Source organism: Ahaetulla prasina, chromosome 4, assembly GCF_028640845.1.
Source record: "Ahaetulla prasina isolate Xishuangbanna chromosome 4, ASM2864084v1, whole genome shotgun sequence".
In the NCBI taxonomy this organism is placed as follows: domain Eukaryota; kingdom Metazoa; phylum Chordata; class Lepidosauria; order Squamata; family Colubridae; genus Ahaetulla; species Ahaetulla prasina.
In genome coordinates this window covers 6,905,667-6,922,641 of record NC_080542.1, presented here as the reverse complement: position 1 = coordinate 6,922,641, position 16,975 = coordinate 6,905,667, and the positions used below count along the sequence as shown (strand labels likewise).

The window sequence follows — 16,975 nt, the reverse complement described above, 5'->3', positions numbered from 1 at the left end:
GCACGCGCATGCCTTCCGCACATGCACCCAGCCTCGAAAATGTGGCTAATGAGGATGGCATTACGCCGGGGTGGGTCATCGGTACCGGTTCACCCGAACTGGCTGAATACCATCTCTGAACACATGACCCCAGGACACTGCAACCGTTATGAATCATCTAAATTTTGATCACATGATGATGGGAATGCTGCAATGGTTATAAGTGTGAAAAATGGTCATGTTCTGACCCAGCTCCCCAAACACGGCAGACCATTTGTATTTAAATCAAGGATTCCTTTATTAGGAGTGCCAGCAAAAATGCAGGCTAATAAGTCTGTCCGGCAGGGAGATTAATAGTTGTCTGCCTCATCTATTCATTTCCGTCCCCTGCCTTTTATCCCCAGAGCTAGGGTGGGGCTTTGCTAGCAGCAGTGGCTCTTCCGTCCCATGGATCAGCCCATCGATTTCCACTGCTCTCCTCTCCTGTGCATCCGCACTGGACCCATCTGTTCCTCCTCTTCTTCATCAGCCACATCCAGATCTGCGAGCTGTTGACTCTCTATCTGAGGGGTGACAAACAGCCCAGGTTTTGCCTCTCTCTCTCTCTTTCTCTCTGCCAGCTCCACTCCCTCTTCCCCCCTCGGAGCTCTCAGGTTGCCTTGTTGCTGACTCTCACTCCCACACCTCCTGTTTCTCCTCTGATTCAGCTGCTGGAGGGACCGGCAGCCGACAGGCTACCACAGGTCATAAGTCACTTTTTTCACTGCTGTTGTAACTTCGAACAGTCACTAAATGAATTGTTGTAAGTCAAGGATTATGTTCTGTCCTCTCTCACCTCCGTCCGAATGATGGCTTAATTAGCCATCGGTATCAGCTCTGGCAGCAGAATAGCCAGCGTCTGCCAAGAGCCTCCATTATCTTCCACGACACTGGTGAGTCAGCTAGAAACAAACTTAAGCTCTTAATCAGTGGATTTGCCTGTTACAAAGAGACACAGCAGCTCTGGCTGCCTTTTATATCCTGTGGGGTATGGCTCTATGACTCAGCACTTCCTAGGCCTGCCCCACCCTTGCTTCTGTTGTTCCCTCCTCTCCTGCCTACGAAACCAAGCCTGATTGCCATCAGCTGGGTCTGAAGGCATGGCCTGGGGGGGGAAGAGTCAGGGGATGGAGGCCTCATTATCTCTTCCACCTGACCTGTTTCTGGCTCCTGGAGCTGAGCCAGGCAAGCCGGTGCTCCTGAGGTAAGTCCTGACGGCCCTTCCCCCTCACTGTCCAAGTCACTTTCTGGCAGCAGGCCCGGCTCGGGGGGGCGCAGACATAACAGATTACCTCTATAGTGTTTTGTTTCTCCTTGTGTTTTTTTTGGGGGGGCTGTTTTATTCTGCCCATCGTAAAATGTTTGTCGTTTGCACTCTTGCAGCCTGTAAGAACAGTGTACCACCTCCCACAGTTCATCTACTCAAACCACCCCTTGAGAGCTTCTTCACTCAAAACAGAGCTATCTTGTCTTGCCTCGTGGTGGGCTATGAACTGGAGAATGTCCTCCTCACCTGGACGATGGATGGACGGAACCTCACCACGAATGCCACCATGGAAAAAATCAAGAGACACCCAAATCGGACCCGAAGTTTCCAAAGCCAACTTAACCTGACCCGTCAGAACTGGGAGGCTGGAAAGAAAATTGAATGCATAGTTTCTCACCTTTGCTCGCTTTTCCCCGAGGTGAAGCAGAGCATCCAAAAAAGAACAGGTAAGAGAAGGTTCAACAAGCCGCCCCCCCAAAAAATAAAAACTCAGGGAAAATATTTGGCTTGCCTGAATGTGGTGACAGGGTGTCAAACTCAAGGCCTCTGGGCCAGATCTGGTGCACGATGTGGTCGGATCCAGCCCGCAGGGCCATCCTGCTCTATCCAATGCGAAGAGGAAGTATTAGGCCAACCTGGCTTCGGCCTGGTCTACCCAAATGCAAAAAGGAAGGAATGGGCCACCATGGCTTCAGCCTAGTCTACCCAATGCAAAGAGGAAGAATCGGGCCAGTCTGGCTTTGGCCCGGTCTACCCAATGTGAAGAGGAAACATGCCAGCAGTTTGGGGAGTGACGTCAAACTATCCACGCCCACCCAGTTGGCCACACCCACCCAGTTGGCCATGCCCATCTGCCCCCGCCCCTGAGGTCAACCACAGCCCTGATAGTAATAGCAACAGCACTTACACTTATATATTGCTTCCTAGTGCTTTACAACCCTCTCTAAACGGTTTACAGAGTCAGCATATTGCCCCTGACAATCTGGGTCCTCATTTTACCCACCTTGGAAGGATGGAAGGCTGAGTGAACCTTGAGCCTGGTGAGGTTCGAACTGCGAAATTGCAGTCAGTCAGCAGAAGTAGCCTGCAGTTCTGCATTCTAACCACTGCGCCACCAATGAAATTGAGTTTGACACCCCTGCTCTATGGAGATTCTCAGACATCCAGGTTATCCCAAATGTACTTTTTTCCTTTCCTTTCAAAAGGCAACTGGACTTTCTTTGTTTTTCCTTGAAGACGTTTCACTTCTCATCCAATAAGCTTTTTCAGTTCTAACCGAACAGTGGGGAATGGAAGGATTTACATTCCTTGCAAATGGGAATATATTCTTATTCCCATTTGCACCATTCAGGACACAACTGGACCTCCAAGTGGCCTCAATGACTCTCAGAGAGAGTAGTAACGTCCAGATGACTGCAAGGAATACCAAACCCTTCCGTTCTCCACTGTTCAGGCAGAACTGAAGAAGCTTCTTGGGTGAAAAGCGGTCGTGTCCCACTCCTCCGCTGACGGCTGGGTCAGGGAAATCCGAATCAGGTGTGCCTCTGCAGCTCTGCTAAAGTCCTAGCAAAGTCCTCAAGGCAGGCAGGAGACCAGAAAGTGACTTCAGCAAGATATGTTTAGACTTTGCCTGACTCAGAGACTGCCAGAAAGCAGATCCTTTATATAGGCCATGGGGTGTGGCTCCATGACTCAGCACTTATCCAGGCCTGCCCCTCCCTTCCTTCTGTTGCCTCCGCCTATCAAGTCTTCTGACACGAGGGTCACTCCAGTCGGCAGCTGTTGGTAATAAACCTTCCTCAGGCTCACATGCTGTGGAGGAGGGGGAGGGGTCTAGTTGCTCCATTTGCCTGGGCATGGAGCCAGGGCTGGGGCCGAGAGGCATACTAGGACATTCCTCCGTGTTCGGAAGCAGATAAGAAGGCCCCGGCTGTGGTGAGATCGGACGAGACACAACAAAAGCGAAACGTCTTCAAAGAAAAACAAAAAAAAAAAATGTCCAGTTGCCTTTGGAAAAAGCATCTTTGGGATTTGGCTTGCCCCTGAAAATCGTGCAGAGAGGGAGGATAATCCTCGGGACCAATTATCAGAGAAATGATCTCCATACCTTTGGCTTCATACGCATCAGAAAATGGGTGGGCCAAATAAAAACATTAAAATCATGAAAATTAAATATCACGAATGCAGCATCCTTGCCGTGTTATCCACGAGATTTACTACGACTTCTTTACAACCTTCTCTTTTCTTTCGTTTTGTTTTAAATCGCCCTTATCCATATTTCTATCCCTATCTTTATTCCGTATAGATTCCAGCCAAGTGCCTTCTATCTCCTTGGTCCTTCCAGCGCTATCGCAACTGACGCAACCTACCTCCCAAGCTGTTGCTTGGTTGGCTTGTGTGATCAGTGGATTCTCCCCGTCTGAGATACTCGTCAAATGGAAGAAGAACAACAGAAGTCTAGATGCTTCTGAGTATATCGTAGGCCCATCAACGCTTGAAACTGGGAAGTCCACTTTCTCTACTCAAAGCGTCCTGAAAATCCCAGCATCTGAATGGGAAAATAGAGCCATGTATACCTGCCTTGTGGGACATGAATCCCTAACTATCATGAAGGGCATCAGTAAATATTTGTATGGTAAGTCTTGGTGCTGGAAAAATTATTGATCAGCCAAGAATGAAACCAAGGTTTAATTCTGCTCAGTGCAAAAGACTATGCCAGGGGTCAGCAACCCTGGAGCTGCATGTATTGTTGTCCGTCAGCAGCCTACGGTGCTGGTGGCGGAATTGGAGAGTGATGAGGCTGAGGCGAGGCCAGGGCCCTCAAGAAATGGGGTGTGGACTCCAAATCCTCCAGGGCCTGAGAGTAGTGAGAGTGAGGTGTGAACTCCAGAGCTTCCAGAGACACAGAGTAGCGAGGAGGAGGAGGAACTGGGAGAGCCTGTTCCTAATGCCCGAATGAGAAGAGCTGCCAAGAGGCAGGAGCAGCTCAAGCAGAGAGGTCATCTCGGGGGTAGGGCCAAGAGATAATTGGCCCCTCCCATAAGGTTTAAAAGACCGGCATCGGTGTCTCAGTTTGCCGGGAAACAACATTGGAACTGTGCTCATCTGGATGTTTCTCTGAGAAGACCTTGGCAGCTCTCCATTCTCTGCTCGAGATGCTTATCTGCAAAGGACTTTGGCAATTATCTAAATTGGACCAGGTTGGAAATAATGACAGACTGTTTTGTGTGAGAAGCCTTTACTTTCTTTTGAGTTTCACGACGCTGGGAATGGGTCAATTCCCAGCTGCTTGATTAAAGTTTATTTTCATTAAGGGAGGGGCCGGACAGCTCTGGCTGGTAAAGCCTGTTATTAAGAACACAAAGCCTGCAATTACTGCAGGTTCAAGCCCGGCCCAAGGTTGACTCAGCCTTCCATCCTTTATAAGGTAGGTAAAATGAGGACCCAGATTGTTGGGGGGGCAATAAGTTGACTTTGTAAAAATATACAAATAGAATGAGACTATTGCCTTATACACTGTAAGCCGCCCTGAGTCTTCAGAGAAGGGCGGGGTATAAATGTAAACAAAAACAAAAAAAAATTAAGGACTGCGTTTGTTGCTACCTGCTCGAGTCTGGATCAAAACAGCATGTGGCTCTTTCATTCCTCTGCTGTGGCTTCCTGTTGCTGGTCAGCTCCACAATTGATAGGGCTTTTGATTAGGACAGGTAGAGGAAAAAGGACACCACACTAAGAGGAGACTCTGTGGTGGGGGAACCGACTTCCAGTCAGCAGAGGAAAAAGGACGCTGTGCTAGGAAGACACTATGATGGGGGAACCGGACTTCCGGTCGGTTCCAGAATTGAACAGGGTCTTCCGGTTAGGACCTTTGTGGCTCTTTGAGTGTTTAAGATTGCCGACCACTGGACTATGTAAATCATAGATGGTAATGGAGAAACATCTGCACTTCTTAACCCCAAATAAAATGCATGAAAACTCAATGTTTACAACTCTTAAGAAGCTGCCAAATGACCTCTACTGAACATTTCAAGGTAACCCCAGGGATGGGATTCTACCAGTTTGGACCAGTTCGGGTGAATCGGTAACTGCAACAATCAGCTGGAAGTGAACCGGTTTGCTCTGATGATCAGCCGGGCCCGCCCACCCACCCTGCTCTTTACTTGTCTTTATCTTCACAGCTGATTAGTGTGGCAGAGCGGATTGTTGCATCTCAGCTGTTTTAATTTCCTAGCACTAATGGGGAAGGTGATTTTTTTCATTGAACTGCGCACGCGCGCGCAGCGAAGCATGCAATCACCGAACCGGTTGTTAAACCGGAAGGATCCCACCACTAAATAACCCTGTTGGTAAGATGGCTCCATCAGTGGTATTGGGCAGATGGCTCCATCAGTGGGCAGAGATGGCTGTTTTACATATTGCACTCTTCTCTTGATGACCAACACATCCACTTGGAAAGAAACTTCCATCAGTTATTTGAAATCATTAAATTGCAAGACCATTTCTATCCAAAAACAAAAAACAAAAACCTGGGTGTCCTACATTGTTGATCCATCTCGATTATTGCTATTTAGCCATATATTGTATATTCAACTCGCACGGCCTTGATTAGATGAATGCATTGCGCAACCCCCAAATCAACCATTTCTTTTCAGGTTTCCTGAAACCCACTCCTCCACGAGTGATGGCCTTCCACACCTTTGAGGACAAGGGCTACCCAAAACTTGTCTGCTTGGCTACCAGCTTCTACCCCAAAACCATAGACATTCAATGGAGCACCAAAGGAGACAAACTCAATTCTATTCCAAATTGTTCACCGCCAGTGCCCCTCCCTGATGGGACATTCCAGAAGGACTGTAGTTTGACCATCCACGGAGAAGACTGGCACCATCCACAAATATACACATGCACCGTAAATCACCGTGCAACCAACTTTGTGATTAAGAAAGATGTGCATTCTTCAGGTAAGTTATACTTTTGCACACTTAAAGTGCAAACAAAAGAAATAGTGGATCTGATATATTTGCAAAGTGCTTTTACTGATAGGTGAATAGCAACGTTTCTTGAGCCTCACTATGCTCATTCCCAGTTGGTGGCCTTGACTGTTAGTCTGACAAGGCCCGCATGCCAATGATGGCTTCATTATTAATATGTTTCGTAGCAGAAATGTAACAGGGACATGGTGGCTCAGTGGCTAAGGCACTGAGCTTGTCGATAGAAAGGTCGACAGTTCAGCGGTTCGAATCCCTAGTACCGCCGTGTAACGGGGTGAGCTCCCGTGACTTGTCCCAGCTTCTGCCAACCTAGCAGTTCGAAAGCACATAAAAAAATGCAAGTAGAAAAAATAGGGACCACCTTTGGTGGGAAAGTAACAGTGTTCTGTGCACCTGTGGCATTTAGTCATGCCAGTCACATGACCATGGAGAAGTCTTCGGACAGCGCTGGCTCTTCGGCTTTGAAACGGAGATGAGCACCGCCCCCCCTAGAGTCGGGAATGACTAGCACACATGTGTGAGGGGAACCTTTACCTTTACCTAACAGAAATGTTATGCTTTTAGTGATTTACATAGCCAAAATATATTAAGGGTACAGCTCTAGGACAACTCGTCATTTATTTTATTTTATTTTATTTATTTAGATTTTTATACCGCCCTTCTCCCGAAGGACTCAGGGCAGTGTACAGCCAAAGTATAAAAACAACACAATGTGCAATTAAAACAAAAACTTAAAACAAACATAATCCATAAATGGCCGAAATTAAAACAATCAAATTTAAAAACCCTTAAAATTTATAAATAATAACCCCGATTAAAATTGTTTAGAATTAAAAGTTTAGAATTAAAAATTTAAGCCAGTCCCGCTTGAATAAACAAATGCGTCATGGCCAACTTGCCATGGTCAACTTACCATGGCCAACTCGCCATGGCCAAATCATCACGGGACAATTCACCACAGTCAACTCACCTCAAGACAACTCACCATAGGACAATTCAGCGCTGTATTAATCATTTCGTACGGTTGCTTTTATTATTGGTGACCACGTTTTCATCAAAATTATTGATACGCCTGTGTTTCTAAATTGACCTCCTTTATTTTATGATTATTGACCAGGGTTCCACTGAAATTAATTTAAATTTTGCATTTGTTGAATTGTCCTGCACAGAGTTGGCCGTGGTGTGTGGACTGTGGTAAGTTGGCCATGGCCATTCCACATAAGGGTACCATGATGCTGATGGCTCTGGCTATTGAGTTGATAATGACGGACATCAGAGAGGGGGAAAGCAGGTGATTGGTTGAGAGAGATGAATAGTTTTTAGAATATCAGGTCTGATCTGTGTTTGAGCTCGCAGTAAATAATTGCTTCTATTAGATGGAAAGTTAATCTATTAGCTTTGACTGGATGTGTGAAACCGTTTTCCAAGGTTGCTTCCATACATCCTTCATCTTGCCTGTTTCCATGTAGAAAGACCTGCATTTTTTTTTGAAACAGAACGAAGTTGTTTGTCCCTTCTTCTTCATCAGCTCTAGCATCCAGATATTAGATTACCGTATAAGATGGAGTATAAGATGCACCTTAGTTTTTGGGGAGGAAAATAAGAAAAAAAAATTCTGCCTACCAGCATCCATCTGACTAGCGTCCTTAGAAAATAGCCTGGAAAAGGTATATTAGCCTGTGTCGTGTCCCACTCCTCCTCTGACAGCCGGGCCTGGGAAGTCTGTATCAAGCGTGGCCACGAAGCCTCTGCAGCTTTGCCAACTTCCTGTAGAGTTCTCAGGGCAGGCAGGAATCCAAGGTGTGACTTCAGCAACCAGATGAGACTTTGCCTGACTCAAGGAATGCCAAAAAGCAGATCCTTTATATAGGCCATGGGGTGTGGCTCCATGACTCAGCACTTATCCAGGCCTGCCCCTCTCTTTCTTTTGCTGACGTCGCCTCTCCATTCTCCGGAAGCGGGGATCTGTCCACTTTTCGTCCTCCTGCTCAGCTGCCGGCAATTCTAGCTCGTGGCTGGTTTCGTGCTCACACGCTGTAGGAAGGTTGGTTTGCTCAGTCTGTCTGGGCATGGTGCCAGGGCTGGGGGCTGGAGGCATGCCAGGTCATTCTTCTTCACTATCAGTCTCTTGCTCAGATAACAGGAGATGGGAGGGGCCCAGCTGAGGAGAGGAGGGCGGGCGAGGCACAACAGCCTGATTCAGCAAGAGCAGCTGATTGAAGGGTGGATCAGCCTCCCAGAATACCCCCAATCAGCTGTTCCCAGAGGTGAACTTTAGCAACAGGTTCCTTGGTTGTTCCCTGGAAGACATATTCCATATTCTTATGGAATTCATATTCCATATTCTTATGGAATTCATATTCATATTCCATAAGAATGTGGAAGACATATTCTTGGAAGACAACAGGTTCCTTGGAAGACATATTTATTCATCCGCACAGGACTGGCATAGGGTTTTAGATTTTATTTGGTTTTAATTTTAGTGGGTTTTATCATTTTAAAGATATTTTAATTCGGGCCAAATTGAATAAGTTTTTTAAATATTATTTTATTCTGCATTTATATTGTTGTCTTTTTATCTGGCTGTAAACCGCCCTGAGTCCTTCGGGAGAAGGGCGGTATAAAAAATTTGATTAAATAAATAAAATAAATAATAAATAAATAAATAAATAAATAAATAAATAAATAAACAGGTTCCTTGGTTGTGAGCGCGCACATGCTACACTCACATGCGCCTCATTGAGGCAGATAGGTAGGTTCAAAAATACAGCTGGTTGTTGCAGGGTGCTCCAGTGAGTACAGCAGGCGAGCACAGAACTGGTCCAACAAGGCAGCAACTGTTCTGGGTTGCCATTTTGGCCTCTGCGCCTTGCTTTTTCAGCCTCCCAAAGTTCTTTTTGAGAGGCTGTTTTCAGGCTCTGAAAGCTCTGTTTGAGCAGCTGTTTTCAGCCTCTGAAAGCTCCGCTTGAGAGGCTGCTTTTTCAGCCTCTGAAAGCTCCGTTTGAGAGACTGCTCTTTCAGCCTCCGAAAGTTCTGTTTGAGAGGCTGTTTTCTCCAAAAAGTTCTGTTTGAGAGGCTGGATGGGGCTTCATTTGATGTATAAGACACACCCAAATTCTCACCCTCTTTTTTTGGGGGGGAAGTGCATCTTATACTCCAAAACATACGGTAATTTTATTTAAATTTCCCAGGCTAATCACAAGAAGGAGCAGCTGGTTTTGAAATCGTCATTCCAATATACGGAATGGTGAGGTAGGAACAGGAAAGTCCTCATCAAATTAATTCATGCAACATTGCTTTTGAAGGAATGGCGACATCTCCGAGCAATATGGAAGCGATCAAGATGCAGTTGCCGTCCTTCGAAGAGCTCTTCACAAACGGAAGCGCAGCTCTAACCTGCACGATGTCCCTCATGAATGCCAGTGCCAATGCAACCTTCAACTGGACCATGGATGGCAAACCGGCCAACAATAATTTGGTGACAAATGAAGTCTTCCAAGAAACCAACTACACTTCTATGATGTATGGCCGACTGCAGGTGAATCTGAGTGAATGGATCAACACCACCCAATTCACTTGTAGCATCCAGAGTGGCCTAGGAGAAACAGAGATAAAGCATTTTGACCGAAGGAATGGTAAGGATTCGTATAAATAGCCCGCAAGCAAATGAGACGATAGTAGCTATAATCAGAGCAGTGTCTTATTTCTCAACAGCAGAATCATGGCAATGTTTGTGTCGGGGTTCCGACGGATGCTCTAATTAAATCATGAGCCTTGAGCCAAGCTTCAAAAGACATCCAGTTATTTATTAGGAGCTTCATGTCGGGACGTTCCCAACTGACCCTATGGAATTTATGCCCCAATCATGACCCTGTTTCCCCCCCTCCGCCCCCAGGGTGTGTCATCATTCACATTCACCAGTGGAGCAATTTCGCGGGTTGTAGAGACCACTCCCCTCTGGCCGCTGTGAGTAACCCTGAGATACAGCCTTGAGAGAGATAAGTCTGGAATGTGCATCTGTCTTTGGCTGCCAATGCCGTTTCATTGGTTTCCTTGCTTATGGCAACTCAAGAGCAGGCCAGGGGATGCTTTGCGAGTTGACATTTTGTTTGTTTGTTTATTTTAGGAAATTTGGATTCATACATGGCGACTCAAGGCAGTTTACAGAATATAAAACCCCATATAAAACTAATAAAAGGAGTCATATAATAAATCAATAAATCAAAATCATGCCACCACCCCTCTCCCAGCAATGGCACCTCACATGAGCCGCTTAATGGGCTCCATTTCCGCTCTGCATTCCCCAGGCCTGCTGGCAGAACCAGGCCTTCAGCGCCTTCCAGAAGAGTGTTAGAGTAGGGGCCAGTCTAATCTCTGGGGGAATGATGTTCCAGAGAGAGGGAGCCACCATGGAAAAGGCCCTTCTTCTGGGTCCCGCCAGGTGTATCTCCCTAGGAGCTGGGACCCGCAACATTCCTTGCCGCCCCGCTCTGGTGGATTGGGTAGATGTGACCGGCAAGAGACGGTCCCTCAAATAACCTGGTTCCAAGCCATGAAGGGCTTTAAAGGTGACAGCCAGCAACTTGACACCCTTAACGGTATGTTCGCAACACAGCCAGTTTGGCCTAGTGATTGAGGTGCTGGCTTAGAAACCAGGAGACTGTGAGTTGTAGTCCTGCCTTTGACATGAAAGCAGGCTGGGTGACTTTGGGCCAATCACCAGGAGACGGTGAGTTCTAGGCCCACCTTAGGCATGAAAACCAGCCTGGTGACTTTGAGCCAATCAGCTGGAATCTGTGAGTTTTAGTCCCATGTTAGGTATGAACGTTGGCTGGTTGATGTAGGGCTAGTGCTTCTCTCTCAGCCCAAAACACCTCACAGGGTTGTTGTCAGAAAAAGAGGAGCAAGAAGGAACATATGTATGTTTCCCAAGTTAAGTTACTGATAAAGTAATAAAGGCAGGATTTTTTAAAAAATCTAAGAAATAATACTGATGATCTTTAACTTAGGAATTCTGCCAGAATTCCAAAAGTCATAGCTTAACGAGGATGGCAGGAATGTTGAAAATTTCTTACCCATCGTCCTTCCATGAAAAATGAGCGGGGTGGTGACCTAGTGGTGAAGACATTTGCCTCCCACTTGGGAGGTTGAGAGTTCAATTCTAGGTAGCGGAAGGTATTTCCCTCCTAGGGCGCGAAGAAATAAAATATCTGCTGTGAACTCTGTGTGGCATCAGGAAGGGCATCCGGACAGTAAACGCTCAACTCCATCCAGTTGCCCCAACTCTACCCTAAATTAAGGGATTATACGGTCATACAAAAAGGAGCTTTATCCTTACATGAAAAAAAATAAAATAAAATAGTAGTTTGAATAGAAAAAACCCTTCTCAATACAGCTAAGTGTACAATGACGATACAGTCCAGCATATTTTGTTTCCCAAACATGTTGTCTTGCCTTTTGTTATCCCAGGAACTATGAGACCCCCCAAAGTGGATCTCCAGCATCAGTCGTCCAGCGAAGACTTCAATGTAACCCTCCTGTGCATAGCGAAAGATTTCTATCCTGATGAAATCTTTCTGAAGTGGGAAGAAGAGAACCAAGAGATGTCCTTCAAGGGTTACGACGCCCACGGCATGAAGTGCGACCACGAGAAACAAACGTGCTCCTTGCTAAGCATGCTCGAAGTCCCCACAAGCAAATGGATGACGGGAGCCACCTACCGATGCCTTGTAGCCCACGTCTCCTCTGAAAACATAATCGCTAGAACAACTAATTTCTTAACTGGTAAAAGCCAGCGTGGCGCTCTTGTTATAATGCACCCTTTATGTATCTTCCCACGTTACATTAAAACAATATGCACGCCTCAGATGTTTCTTTCTTTCTTTCGATTAGCACTTTCTTTACACCAAAGAGAGACACAATTTGGGCCAACGCAACACTTCAAAGATGCTATACGGGCAGTGAAGTTTTTCATGTGGCCGATATATTCCCACAGATATCCACTTGATATGCGTTTGATGCTTTCCTCCCCAAAAAACCCCAAAGTTTGTCTTTTTTTTTTTTTACTTACATTTGAACGCGACTTTTGACCCTAGTCATTTCTTCTTGCTGGTTTCAAGACGGGTTTGATACTGAATTTTACGTTCTGGGACACTGAGGATTTTATAGTTCTTTCTCTAGGCACGATGTGCTTTGATCTGGCTTTAAATCTGCTTTGATTAGTTTATACTTTTGGGGTGTCGTTTCTGTCCTGCGCCCTGAACTTTTGGTTCTTGGGGGTGTGAAATATCATAATCACAGGTAGTCTTCCACTTACGACTGGTCACTTAGCAACTGTTGGAAGTTACGATGGACCCCACAAAATCAACTTACGACCCAATTCTGAAATTCTGATGGCTGCCCCGCCCCACAAATATGGTCATGTGAATGCATTTGGGGTGCTCCATAACCGGCCCACATTTCCAGATGTTTGCAGCGTCTTATGGTCATAATTTACAGAATTTTTGCCAGAAATCACCACTTACCATATTTTTTGGAGTATAAAATGCACCTTTCCCCCCCAAAAAAGAGGCATTTTATACTCCGAATGTAGTCCCACCCAGCTTCTCAAATGAGGTTTCAGAGGGCTGAAAGAAGCTTCAGAAAAGAAGCTCCGAAATAGAGCCTCAGAAAAGAAGCTCCCAACCAGAGCTTCAGAGGCTTTGGAGGCTTTCAGAGGCAGAAAAAAAAAGCAAAAAAAAAAGCAAAGCACAGAGCTCACAACTAAGGAACCTGTTGCTAAAATTCACCTCTGGGAACAGCTGATTGGGGGTATTCTGGGAGGCCAATCCACCCTCCAATCAGCTTGTTTCTTATTTTCCTCTCCAAAAACTAAGGTGCATCTTATACTCTGAAAAATACGGTACTTCTGTGTTTTTTGGCAAAAAAACCAACCCCACAGTGAACAATAGATTCGCTTAACAACTGCATTTGCTTAAGGATGACGATATTCACTTAAACAACGGCCACACACAAAAAAACCCTGTAAAATTAAGTTGGACAAATAATAACCCATTTTGCAACCATCGTGGCTTACGACAGTAATTGCCAGGTTCCCTAAGGGACGTAAGTCGAGTACTACCCGTGCAGATGTTATAAATAAATGACCAGATAGAAGTCGATAGAGTCTCTCTTGATTTCTCTGCCCACCAAATGTTTATTATTAGCCTTTCTTCCTTTGCTTCTCAGAGCCATCTTTCTAATTTGATTTTTTTTTTCCGCGCTGTTCTCCAGATTCCTGGGATTGTACCCTCATGGGAGCCGCTTTCTGTGACATCCGCAATGAAAGTGACGATGAATATAGCGAGCTGGAAGAAGCCAATGGCGTCTGGAATAAAGTTTTCACCTTCATTGTCCTCTTTATTCTGGCCATATTTTATGGCGGCCTAGTTACTTTCATCAAGGTAAAATGGAAATCGATTCCAAACATAGAAATAGATTGTCACCATCTCTTTCTCGGTTGCCCGTACAGTAAATGAGTACCTACCAGGGGTAAAATGCTCCCGGTTCGGACTGGATTGCCCGATCCAGTAGCGATGGTGGTGGCTGGTTCGGAGAACCGGTAGCAAAAATCCCTGCCACCCCCCCCCCCCCATGCCAGCTGAGCTGCGCGATCATCAAAAGTGTTTGTTTGGTTTTTTTACTTTTAAAAGCATTTTTTCTTTGGCTGAAAAAAAATCTTTTAAAAGTAAAAAAAAAAAGCCTCTGATGATCGCACGGCTCAGCTGGGATTGTCAAAGGCTTTTAAAAGCATTTTTTACAACCTCTTTGGCTGAAGAGGTTGTAGAAAAAATGCTTTTAAAAGGCTCCTCTGGCGATCCCAGCTGAGTTGCCTGATCATCAGAGGCTTTTAAAAGCATTCGGCCGAAGAGGTTGTGGAAAAAAAACTGCTTTTAAAAGGCTCTGACGATCCCAGCTGAGTTGCCTGATCATCAGGGGCTTTTAAAAGCATTTTTTATACTTTGGCTGAACACACACATACTGCACCACACCACCCCATTTGGGGCCTAGTAGGCCTCAATGCAGCCTCCTGGGAGCAAAAATGAGCCGGGCGGGCTGCATCAGACTCCTGGAAGGGGAGAGGAGTGGGAGGGTCAGCCACGAATTTAACTACCAGTTCACCTGAATCATCCCGAACCGCCTGAATCCCACCACTGGGGCCACTGTCCTTGAGTCCTAGAGTCCTAGAGTCCCCTGTCCTAGAGACACACACCAGGTCAATAATTTAATATTGAATCATTGATTTAATCTTTTTTCCTCTCTCTCTTCCTTCTTTCTCTTTTCCTTGCTCTTTTCACAGGTGAAATAACCATCACCCCCTTTCATTTGAAGCACGCATTGAACGAGACCACACCTTTCCCCCTCCATCATCCATGTCTCTCGTTCATCCTTCCTGACCACCGTTCTGAGCTACATGTTTCATGGAAAGTCACAGCAAAGCATTAAATGTCATAAAAACAATCCACTTCCAGCCGAACCCGTTTCTGCGTCAGCCCTAGGAAGAAACCAGTTGGTTTTCTACCGAGAAGAAAAAGGCTCTAGAAGAGAAGGGAAGTTTAATATCTTTACCCAAATGTTCACAAATGCTAAGAAATTCATGAAGGGTGCACCAATACCTAATTGTTATCCTTATGTCTAAAAGAGAAATACGATGCCTTTTCCAAACCAAGCCACCGTTGGATCATGATTAATTTACTGGCATGGCACATTGCAATACTTGACGGGACGCTCTGGTGTGCTAAAATCGCTTTTCAGAAGTGACCCTGTTTTTATTTTTCAAGAAAAGAGGGCAAATGAAAACCGGTTCCCCCACCTCCAATACTGAACTTACCAACTTATTTTCCAACATCAATTTTGTTCTTGATCAGCCCTCTAATCGGGCTCCCAAGCTCTGTTTTCGGCTGCGACGGCCTCTGGCAACCCTTGGCCAGCAAAATTGGAGCTTGTAAGGGCCGCCCATGGTCCAGATCTGGCCTGCGGGCCCACCCTGGAAACAGCAAAGGACTAGCCCGCAGGTGGCCCTCACGAGCTCCGTTTTCACTGGCAGAGGGTTGCCGGAGGCCGTTGCAGCTGAAAACGGAGCTCGGGAGGGCTGTTTTCACTGGCTGAAGGTTGCAGGACACATTGCAGCCAAAAACGGAGCTCGGGAGGTGCTCTGCCGTTTTCGCTGGCAGAGCACTCATGCCCCCACAGAAGTCCCCGACGTGAATGATGCCAAGTGGCCACACACACCCTGCCCTCCCCCGCAATGTCAAACACAACCCTCATGAGGCCCTCAATGAAATCGAGTTTGACACCCCTGCTCTAAACAGCTATTCCCTATTTTCTTTAAAGTCAATTTAATTAACTACTTCGTTTACTTCCAGTTAGGCATTTAGGCCCAGAAAGTTTCTTAGTGCAACATAAAAATAACATACTATTTTCTAGAGTGTCCAAAATCAAGGGCTGTTTTGCTGAAAGTAGAAGCATCTACCAATGTGTGTTGTATGTTCCTTGATTAAGGTTATGTATGGATATATCATGATTTGGCATAAATGAGCATGAATCTTTTTTCAGTTTATGACACTGAATAACACTGTCTTACCAACTGCATTTATTTATCCTCTTAGCACTAAATTTTGCCCTCCACTGCTATATAAATTGCATTAAAACAGGTTTTTACTGCATTTCATTATATTGCGCTACGTTTTATGCTGTGTTCTGCACTATTTGTAAGATCGTTGCTTATTTTTTCTGGATATATATATATATATATATATATTTACTTCCATAGTTGCACTGAATCTGACTATATTATTTTTCTTGTTCCCCATCATATAATTTTCTCATTAAGTGGAAGCATTCTATAAAACTTTTGCTGCTACATAAAGTTTCTTTTTCTACCTATATATTATTCTTTGTCTCTGTCTTTTTTTAAAAAGGGGGGTGGGAGTTGGAGCGATTGCAGTAAGCATTGATTTTATATCCAGTGGGAGATGACTCAAGTCATCGCAATCAAATTGATGGCATTTGTTAATAAGAGCAATGGGTGTAGCGATTAAGGCATCAGACAAGAAACCGGAAAGCTGGGCATTCTAATCCCACTTTGGGCACAAAACTGAAAGCCAGTCACTTTCCCTCATCCCTAGGAAGGAGGCAATGGCAAACCACTACTGAAAAATATGGTCAATAAAACTGCAGGGATTTGTCTTCAAGAATCAGACATGATTAAAATATAAGGTTCTGTCGTGTCCCACCCCCACTTCAACGAACGAGTCAAGGAAGTCCATGACAAACTTGGCAACGAAGCCTCTGCAGCTTGCTAAGTCCCTTTGAGGTTTATCAGAGCAGGCAGGAGTCCAAGTTGTGACTTCAGCGATAGGGTCCAATATCAGCAAACTAGATAAGACTTTGCTTGACTCAAGGTTGGAATGCCAAAAACAGGTCCTTTATATAGGCTGTGGGGTGTGGCTCCATGACTCAGCATTTATCCAGGCCTGCCCCTCCCTTCCTTCTGCTGGCGTCTCCTCTCAGATTTCCGGAAGCGAGGATTCTCCCACTTTGAATTCTCTTCAGCTGGATCTGCTGTCTGTAATTCCAGCATATGGCTGGCTTCCTGCTCACAAGCTGTAGGAGTGAGGTTTATCGGGTTTGTTTGTTCATTCTTGGAATCCTCTCCAGG

The 16,975-nt window shown here is 45.5% G+C and overlaps 1 protein-coding gene and 1 gene segment (V, D, J or C); both read left to right on the top strand.

Moving 5' to 3' along the window:
* Positions 1 to 16,110, top strand: part of LOC131198964 (uncharacterized) — a 95,659-nt gene extending 79,549 nt beyond the window's left edge. Inside the window, exons 8-14 of the mRNA XM_058184347.1 lie at positions 1,402 to 1,731; positions 3,591 to 3,920; positions 5,938 to 6,246; positions 9,582 to 9,911; positions 11,746 to 12,060; positions 13,549 to 13,718; positions 14,615 to 16,110. Of these exons, the coding sequence (XP_058040330.1) occupies positions 1,402 to 1,731; positions 3,591 to 3,920; positions 5,938 to 6,246; positions 9,582 to 9,911; positions 11,746 to 12,060; positions 13,549 to 13,718; positions 14,615 to 14,623 (1,793 nt within the window). The 3' untranslated portion in view covers positions 14,624 to 16,110. The remainder of the gene's footprint in view (positions 1 to 1,401; positions 1,732 to 3,590; positions 3,921 to 5,937; positions 6,247 to 9,581; positions 9,912 to 11,745; positions 12,061 to 13,548; positions 13,719 to 14,614) is intronic.
* The window catches only part of LOC131198966 (immunoglobulin heavy constant gamma 3-like), a 153,413-nt gene that overhangs the window by 78,964 nt on the left and 57,474 nt on the right, over positions 1 to 16,975 (top strand).